The following is a 9,427-nucleotide window of genomic DNA, read 5'->3' on the forward strand; positions in this document are numbered from 1 at the left end:
GCCGCATCTCCGCCCCGCCCCGGTCCCGTCCCGCCCCCGCGGGGCCGAGGGACGGGCCTGAGCCGGCCGCAGCCCCGCTCCGCCCGTCCCCCGAAAGACACCAAGACTCGCAGCCAGCTCCTTCGACAATACTCTTTATTTGATTAAAGACTTGGTATTCTCCGCGTACGCGTACACTGGAATGTGCTCTATTCCCTAGGCCAGTATCGTACAGGGTTACAAAAGTGGGGTGATCTCAGTGCGGTGGAAGTATTACCATCCAACAAATTTAAGGGGAAAAAAAAGCTCCTTGGATGCTTGAACCAACCTCGACTCCATTTTAAAATCATACAGACAAACAACTCTCGCACAGGACCCCATTAATAGGATTTGTCGCCTACTTCGCTAGGGAACAGGGTTTGCTCTCCCACCCTCCCAGGACAGGGTCAGGGTTGATTTCCTCTCGGGTGCTGCCAACAGAGGAGAGACCACGAACTTCTTTGGCAGAGGAGCCCAGGGAAGTGAGAGACACTCGCTCTCACAGCTATGCTCTCTGGGGAGCACAGCACACGTGCTTTTAGGGCATTTGCTCTCCATCTGTGTGCTTGGGCCCTCTGGCAGCAGCTGGCATGCTCCCCTGCAAGACCTTGCCGGGGGCCAGTTCAGCTCTCTGTGACAGACCCCAAGTCAAGCAGGTGAGATGAGTTTTGAGGGGAGCACAGGTCTGTGAGATGAGGCAAATGACACTTGTGAGGCAGCAGGAGGAGGAACAGCTCTGGGATGCCAAACACCATACTAGGGTGCTGCTTGCACTCACATCAGCCCCCCCGCCCCGGTTTTTGGGAAGCCCACATTTCCTTCCTCCTCCATTCGCAAGCGCTGAGAAAGAATGCTACTTTGAGACATCCTGACACCCAGGCTGGCCGAGTAACCCACTCTCCACATCTGCTTACACTGAGGCAGGCAAAGCCATCAACCTCCCATGACACCAAAAGGGCACCGGGAAGGACAGGCAGCTGGTCCTAACCTAATTAAACCGCCTCCAAAGCCTGGCCCAAAAGCAGCTGGAGCAGACAGCGAGCCTGTGTGCAGGACAGTCCCCTCTGGACACTCTCCCCGCCCCAGCAGGAGCCAGAGCATCCGGAGCCGCAGCCTGTGCCACCTCAGAGCCCTCTCCGAGCCAGAGAGGTGAGCCCAGGTGTGCAGCAGGGCCAGAGAGACAGCAGTAACTGTGCAGGGTGAAAGGACCCCAGCGCCGAGTCCCTCCCACGCCCCTGCCACAACCCCCCTGCCTTTGAAACCGAGGCCAGCTTGCTATGCTTCTACCAGATGGAGGGGTCTGGAGAAGCAAGGCGCCCCCGCGCCCGTTATCTTAATGCCTGCTTTCATCATCGGAAACAAGAGTTGAAGGCCAAGGAGAAATTAAAATGGCAGCACCAACAATGGAACAGTGTGTGACGCTTCAAAAAGGAAGAGAACGATGTCTGGTAGGCTCTGGGACTGAGCTCCGGTCGTCTTCAAGGGAGAAGGGGACGTGTCAAAGCCAGGTTCTCTGCCGAGATCTTGCTTTTCTGCCGGCCGGTAAAAATCTGCCAAAGAAATTTGTAGCCTTTCCCCCCCGTGAGCATGTCAATTCTCTGCCAAAAATGTCTGTGACCCAGGAGTGCTGCAGATGGCAGGCAGAGCCAGGCGTCTTAGCAGAGAGGGGGCTGCGGCGTTCCCAACATTCAGAATAAACTTCGGCCTTTTTTTTTTTTTTTTTTTTAAATTTAAAAATTTCTTCCTTTGCGATTCCCCATGGCTGGCATTACAGGATTTCATATTTGTCCACCAGGAAGGTGGTTTCAGTAGAAAACCTTACAGGGCTGTTCCCGTCTACCTGGGTCACTTTGGTAACCTGCAGAGACAATGGGCAGAGTTAGCTCAGCATTGAACGCCGCTCGCCACCACAGCTCCGCAGCGCTTTCCAATGCCAGGACAGTCACGAGGACAGAATCAACCCAGAACTTTCAAACCACAAGTCAGCCCTGAAAGAAAGACCTTTGTTCTCAGGAAACCTGAAAACAGGGGAATGATTTCCTGCCATAGCTGTGTCTCTGCTGAAAGCTGCCCACGAGGAGTTAAGCAGCAGTCGCTAGCTACAGTTCAGCGGGGACAGACAGACAGTCATATGCCGAGAAGTATTTTGGCTCGGAAGGCTGATGAATTCTCTGACAAAGTCTGAGGGGAATTAAGGATTACTCAGAGGCATGAAGGCACAACCGAAACTGCAGGTGAGCTCCGGGAAGCTGAAGCTGCCAGTGCTGTCCACTGGCACTCCTGAATCCGGCTAACAGAGAGGCAACCTAATGCCGACGCCTAAGCCTTTGCCAAGCAGGACAGCAGGGCCCACATGCCACAGCACAGCCATTTTTAGCCAGCGGGTGACTGAGGCAGCTCAAAACAGGCAAGAGTGACATCACGCCTGCAGCGTGCCAGCAGTGACCGTACCTGTATGTTGCAATAGTTCTTTTTGGAGACGAAGGAGACTTGCACTGGGAAGAAGTCGTTTGGCTGCCCTGCTATGCTGAACTCCAGGCTGCCACTCTTGTTTTTGGCATCTATCACTGGCAGGCACCACTCGAGGAGATTCCTCCGGCTGTCGTGGCGATACTCACCATCAATCTCCCCAATCACTGGGGCGCCGACACCAGACCTAGGGCAGGCAACAAGAAGTTACAATAGCTTGCCTCCACAGAGCTAAGAAAACGCTTGTCAAGCCCATTGGCTTGGCCAGACCTGCAAACCAGAGAGGGGAAGGAACCAGTGGGATCCAGGATGGCTCTCGTTAGCACTGCCTGGACAAGGAGTGTTACTTACGGCAAGGGGATGGTGATGATCACATCGTTCAGCTCTAGGCTCTCCTCTTGCAACTCATATTCAATGTTAACATCACAACTGTTCCCGCTTTCTGATGGCCAGCAGTTAACTGAGGGCACAGAAACACTATGGTGAACCACACCAGCTTTCTACACGGAACAGGCTTCCAAAAAGTGATGCACTCCAAAAAGCGCAGCAAAGAAATTCTGACTTGAAGAAAAGCCTTGTGTTTTCTTCAAGAGTATTACAGAAAACAGATGCTGCCGAGAACAACAGCTACTATCCAATGGAAGACCCACAGTTATCTCTGGCATCTCACAAGGTGCCACACTCCAGAGGCAGCCCAGCTGCTGCAAGGCAGGCTACAAGCTGGCAGCCTGTGGATGAACATCAGCCTCTTGTGCCCGAGCCCCCAGAGGCACCCTTGCACTCACTTGTCAATGGAATGAAGGACTCTTCCGTGGTCTGCAACCTCCACTTCAGCACACCCACGTCACTGTTAATAGGGAATGACTTCTCTGGGTTCTTCAAACCAATCTGCGATTCTGCGGTGAAGAGCTTCTTGTCCACGTTTGGATGAGTCTGAAAGGGGAACATATGCCCAGGCTGTAACTCTCAAGCCTAAGGAGAGAACCCTATGCAGGTAACGCGGGTTCTAGGAAGACAGGCCTACGCATCCCAGAGTATTTTCCCTGACAAAATACGCATCAGTTTTGCTCCTGGCTCAGAAGCCCAACTGGAGCACATCTGCTTATCGACTTGGGATTCCTTCCAGAAACTGCTGACCCACTAAGAAGAATCCACACCACTGCTGTTTTTACATGCCGCTGCGCCAGAGACTCTAGCAATGCATCTCCTGGGCTGATACCTACAGAACAACTATAACAACTCTTAAAAATCTCAAAGACCACCCTGAAGACCCACAATGGACACTTCTCTTGAAGAAAAAACAACCTAGTGCTGCTGGGAAGAGCATCCTGAAACCGCAAAAAGACTACTTCCCCCAGCAACCTCAGTGGGTATAGACGTCAGCAGCCAAACTCAACTTAAGTATTCTATCTTCACAACAGCAACCGTAAGCAGCTTTTTAGAGGCAGAGGATTTTTGCAAGTCAACATTCAAGTTGCACTAGAAAGACAGGAGTCAGCACTGGGGTTGATCTTGTCTTCCACCTGAAGCAGCACATGTGACAGCATTGTTAGGAACTCGCTCATGAGATGCGCTGATAAAGAACCTGCTACAGTCTGAGCAGACCTGCAGCCACCTAGCTATGTACAGACAAGCTTTTGGCGAGGAGGAGGGAGCAAAAGAGTGTATCAAAGCAGCGCAATCTCCAGACCAAGAAGGTCACAGAAGCAGACAGGAAGAAAGGGGAAGGCATGTCTCCAGAATCTTCTGAGCTGCTGTCGCTGGCTGCAATCAAGGGCTCCAGCAATCGTCTCTGACACAGCAGTGACAGGACACAAGTGACCCCGAGAAGAAATGGCTTTCTAGATAATAAATTAATTCTTCATTGGGACAGTTAAGTTTATTCTAATACTCCCACTGCACAACTAAAGCTCGCATCATATGAACGAGCAGCAGGCAACACACCAGGCTGCTGCAAAGTCCAAGTGAGATCAGATGGCATGCCAATGTGCGTTACTCGACAGATAAGGCTCTGAGGGCAGGAAGGTAAGTGCGTGCACGAGACCAGATTTCTCAAGTGAACTTCAGTCTTTTGAGCACGAGCTGGCCCTGCATTTACGCTGCAGTAACATCTGCTGTGACTACTCCCATTTTCAACATATTCACTGAGGCAGCTTGGGCAAGAACACGGGACAGTAACACACTCGAGTATTTTCAACTTTTTGCCCCGGAGAGCAGCAAAAGCACGTTCGATAGCACAGGACGCCAAACAGGCTTTACCTGTAGCTGCACTCCCCTCTTGTCTTCATTTTCTACATGCAGGCGAATCCGTGCAAACTTTTCATCGGAAATGTGCAGCATGATCATGCCATGCAGCTCCATGTTCTGCAACCCTCCGTCACGGCCACAAGTCAAGGAAATTTTCTCCTCTATTTTCATGTGCACACTAGACAGACAGAAAAAAAGCAGGTATCTCAAGCCCTACGCTTGACTTCTAACAGACAAGATGAGAGATTAGCGCTCAGCAAGGACAGGCTAAATGTAACGTGCAGGTGCTTCCAAGAACGTGATGGCCCCGAACGGAATACCACGGATGGCACAGTGGATGCTAATACTGCTCCGACAGGTTAACTCGGGGGCAGGCAGGTCTGCAACCGATGGAAGCCCAGATAAACAGCAAAGATACAGCATCTCGATGTGCTGTTCACTCAAGATCCCTCTGCCATACAGCAGCATGGCTCACGGCACTAAAAGGTTCTGAATTGCTACTTGTAAAACAAACCGCGAACGATTCCATCCTAAGCCGCAATAAGGCAGGAACTCTTTGTGTCTGGGGAGCAGGAAAAACGGCAGCTATTTTAAGGGAAAAAGGCATAGGAAAATTCCCAATCTCAGCTAAACAATGGATGTACATCCCATGTTAGTTAAGGTGATGCCTCATCAAACTAGCCATCTGCTTTTTTGCTGCTGTGCTTTCCGAGATTTTGCCCACCATCTTTTAAAATTAACAGGCTGTGTGAGCACACAGAACTGAACAGCAGGAAAAAGCCTGTTCTGAAAATGAAAAAGGAAGCTAACTCACGAAGCAACATGTGCATCGCAGAGAGCTGAGAGGAGACCGCTTTCAACACAAGGACAGTACCTACCTCTCCATGTTAACAGGAGGAGCAAGAACTTTGGCCGCTTCTGTAGAGCGCTTGCCTACTGAAGTCATGATATTTTCTCCTTCCGATTTCAGCTTGTCCACAAAGTTGTCCACCTCCTTCCCCTTAGCGCCAAGTTTCAAGGCTTTGCTGGGACCTGAAGGCCTAAACAGAAGGTGTAAGAATCTCCAAGTCAGCCCGTGGCAACAGATTTCTCCTTCCTCAGTTACCTTCCAGTGTTGCACCTTGACTACCCCAACAATACAGTGTTCACCTCAGCAGCCTTTTTCTAGGGGAGAACGCGCACGGAATTGACGATCTTACGCGTAGGGTGCTACAGTGTAATTTAGATCTGGACCCAGTTCTGCATATTACGAGCAGCTGGGACCTCTTTCTTGCACAAAATGAGAATCCCATTGCTCATCAAAGACTCCAGAGAGACTAGGGGATGTGACTGTGGTACACAGCACCAAACGCTTCTTAGTAATAAAGGGGGGGTCTTGAGAACATATACCGGCCTACAAGCAGCCACATTAAAGGCTCACAGGTCAAAGCTAAGGGGAGGCTTTACAAAGGCATGACGATCTCTATCTGCCCAGTGACCGAACGGAGGGCCACACAGACAAAGAACCCACGTTAGAGAGCCTTTATTTGGGCATGTGGTTTCAGCCACAGCCAGCTCCAAGGAACACTTGCTCCCTACTGCACACCTACCTGGCAGGCGCTGGTGCCACTTTGGGCTTCTCCGTCTCAATGATGGTCTCTGTGATCATCGCTGCCGTCGTGCCTCCAGACACGGCTGAGCTACCAAAGCCGCCGAAACCCGGTGCCTTTTTGCCCTGTCTCTCCGCGTCCCTCCTGGCCTGCTGCAATTCCTTTGCTTTACGGCGCATCTCAGCTTTCGCTTCACGTTCCTGAGTCTGAAGCAGAAGACAAGAGGCTGATAGAGCTTTGCAATCTCAATCTTATTCTGCACAGCAACTAAGTGCACGTGGCCCTAAACTCTTTGCAAAGAACAAGGAAACAAGAGATGGGCATTTAGTTTACAGGAAAGCTAAATAACTTTACGACACCCAACAAAGTGGAGTAACGCCTTTGTATAAAAAAAAAAAAAAAAAAAAAGGCAGCGTTTCCCAGACAGGTTACCTCACACCAGGCTTGCAGTTATTCCTACTCACCTCTCGGACAGCTCGGAACACCTTTTCTTCATGCGAGTCCATCTCAGTGAAGGTCCGAATTTGTGCCAGGTTTACGTTCTCACGGTAGCCCAGGGCAACAATTTCATCAAAGGCAAAAATCAGGTCGAAGCAGTGTTCGGAGATCTCATTCTCCTCCAGAGCTCGACAATATTCAGGGATCTAGTTAGGGGAAAACATTTTAAAGGAGTATCCGTAGACAATACCGCACAAGCATTTTCTCTCTACTATCCCCAGACCTCACAGCTGCGCTAGACCCTCCAGGAGAGCGGCGCTCCACCAAGGTGCTCTTCGTGACTTGACATCGTCAATAAACAACAAGACGAAGTTTTGCCGTTATTAGTTTTTCTCCACTAAGATACTTATAATACAACCTCTAAGCTTAATTCTAACACTAACTCAGAGGAACCCAAACACACGTTGGGGCCAGTGAATTTCCTGAAGGTCCTTTGCTTGCATGAAGACAGCTGCACAAACTCGCTGCTTAGAAATGCATATAAAGCAGCGCTGTACTTCTAACAATCCCGTACGGTAAGGTCATGTTATTTTTCAGAGGAATATGGGTGTTATCTTAAGAATACAGGGAACATTTAATGCTAAATTTACAACATCCCCCCTTTGGTCTCACTAGCTGAAACGTAACCGAGGTTTGGTTTTGGTTTTTTTTTTACATGTTGTTCAAAAATACCACCGAAACATCAAAGCTTACTTCCAGGTCAGGAAGAGGCCCTGGAAAATCAAGTTGCCAGGTGGAGGCAGACAGCACTTCAGCACCAGCTCACCAACAGGTTCCCTTACAACGGCACTGTTTCAGGCTACACACGTGCAAACTCTGTATTAAGCGACACACACTTACCACCCTAGAGAAGAGTCGGAGTGTTTCTAGGTCTTCCAGGATGTTGCTGTTCTTGGTGGTGATCAGCACCATGTAGAGCTTCTCCATCGGCTGATAGACATACCGCACACTCTCCGTTTCCACAAAAGTGTGCTGCTTCCCCGTGTTCATCAGCTTCGGGAAAGCCGCCAGCAGCCCCTCGATGCGGGTCCGAGTCATCTCTACGAACTGCCGGGAGACGATGGCCTTCCCCGCCTTTGTGCAGACGGCTGCTGCCAACAGCACCTGTGGAGAAGGCAAGTGCTGGTTAGCCAGGCCTCCCACACCGCACAGCCTTGGCAAGCCCAGCGCGGCACGACTCACTCAAAGAAAGGATTGTTTCCAACTATGTTTCATCTCCACGTGTACCACGCAGCCAGCTGATTCTCCCTAAACACAATTCAAAGTCTTTTTCTGTGACCAGCACCAGGAACTGAACTATACTAAAAGCAGAGCTACCTCTGCTTTTCTCTCTCTCCGGTCGGTTTTCTGTTCCTGTGTTATCCTGAATGAGGACTCTCAGTGCTCCCATTGGGCAGACGCAGCGCATCAGCCCATTCCTACACACTCGGGGTGTAACACCGCCCCCCCCCCCCCCCAACACTTTAGGGGAGGCTCTAGGTTATTGAGTTTTCTGTCAGTCTGGCCCCAGCTTACAACTAAATACAAGAGTGTTGTAAAACGTGACGTTTCCTCCCAATGCCACATTTACAGTAAAGCCAGGTTAATAAAATATTGGCAGCTCTATTAATCACAGCCCATGGATGACTCTCCTGGGCATTTCAGGGATGTTACCACACCAACAATAAAAAGGTAGTAAGGCAATTGCCTGCCTACGTTTTCTCATTCTCTCAGACTACCGAGGCTTCCTCCACACATTTCTCTCTTGTAGATCAGCTTCTTAATTAACTTTGTCAGGATGAGGCAGTTTCTGCACTGAAGATCTTTTAAATCCCCAACCGCTGTTATTAACAGGCAAGTACCAGAAACTCTCACACACGGACCAATTTCAAGTCCCACCTCAGCCCCAGGCAGACAGCACCTGGGATGTGTGCCTCGAGAAGACTGCCAGGTCCTTCTGGACTGCCCTGGGGCCCTGCAGCTTGGGGACAAACATGTCCTGAAGTACTTGGAGATCAGAAATAAGCTTCCTCTCTCTAAGTACTCCCCCAAAGCACTCGGGCCGCGGTGTGAGAGAACCGGACAGCACCAAGGATCCCGGCTGCAGCGCGAGCGCGCAGCTCTATTCTTTAACGGAGCACCATATCAGCCTTTGCTGACCCAGACCGCCGTCAAGCAACGCTATGGATGGCCAACAAGGAGCAGGACTGGTTCTGAGAGAGAAAAAGCTCACAGCGTTACACTCTGCACCACTACGGGACCTGCTGGCCATTCCCCGCGCCCAGCTGCACTCGGCGACGAGGGGACGCCCCTAATACCCCAAACGACCTTTAGAACAAGCGTAATGCCGTGTACCTAAGGCTGCGGCCACCAGCTCCTCTGCCGAAGGGGCACCGCGGCTCTGTAAGCGCTGCTCCGCCGCTGTGCGCGTCCTGCTCGCCCCGGAGGCGGGCAGAGACGGCGTGCAGAGACGGCGTGCCTACGCCCCCCGAGGACTGCCGGCCCCAACTTCGACTCCCCGGGGCCGCAGAAGAACCCGCCGCAGCGCCCTGCTCTGCCCCGCCAGGCCACGGGGCTCCAGCGCCGGCCTGCGCCCAGGCCTGAGCGAGCGGCGGGCCTAGGGGCCG

The 9,427-nt window shown here is 51.4% G+C and overlaps 2 protein-coding genes across 3 annotated transcripts in view; one reads left to right on the forward strand and one right to left on the reverse strand.

The window, feature by feature from the left end:
• Positions 1-1,745: 1,745 nt before the first annotated feature.
• ARCN1 (archain 1) lies at positions 1,746-9,257 on the reverse strand. Of its 2 annotated transcripts, XM_010574943.1 has the most exons (11): positions 9,156-9,255; positions 8,735-9,013; positions 7,662-7,925; positions 6,788-6,967; positions 6,324-6,529; positions 5,613-5,774; positions 4,747-4,912; positions 3,273-3,420; positions 2,839-2,947; positions 2,470-2,674; positions 1,746-1,876 (listed from the first exon to the last, which is right to left on the reverse strand). In XM_010574943.1, exons 3-11 carry the CDS (start codon positions 7,857-7,859, stop codon positions 1,787-1,789), a joined length of 1,464 nt encoding a protein of 487 aa, XP_010573245.1. In that variant the 5' UTR covers positions 7,860-7,925; positions 8,735-9,013; positions 9,156-9,255; the 3' UTR covers positions 1,746-1,786. The 2 variants fall into 2 exon arrangements, with proteins under 2 accessions (XP_010573245.1, XP_010573246.1); XM_010574944.1 differs by lacking the exon at positions 8,735-9,013 and having other exon boundaries at positions 9,156-9,257.
• IFT46 (intraflagellar transport 46) overlaps positions 7,882-9,427 on the forward strand; it is a 5,970-nt gene continuing 4,424 nt past the window's right edge. Inside the window, exons 1-2 of the mRNA XM_010575083.1 lie at positions 7,882-7,936; positions 9,189-9,415. Of these exons, the coding sequence (XP_010573385.1) occupies positions 7,882-7,936; positions 9,189-9,415 (282 nt within the window). The remainder of the gene's footprint in view (positions 7,937-9,188; positions 9,416-9,427) is intronic.

Source organism: Haliaeetus leucocephalus, unplaced genomic scaffold (genome assembly GCF_000737465.1).
Source record: "Haliaeetus leucocephalus isolate CR32 unplaced genomic scaffold, Haliaeetus_leucocephalus-4.0 Scaffold450, whole genome shotgun sequence".
NCBI lineage: Eukaryota > Metazoa > Chordata > Aves > Accipitriformes > Accipitridae > Haliaeetus > Haliaeetus leucocephalus.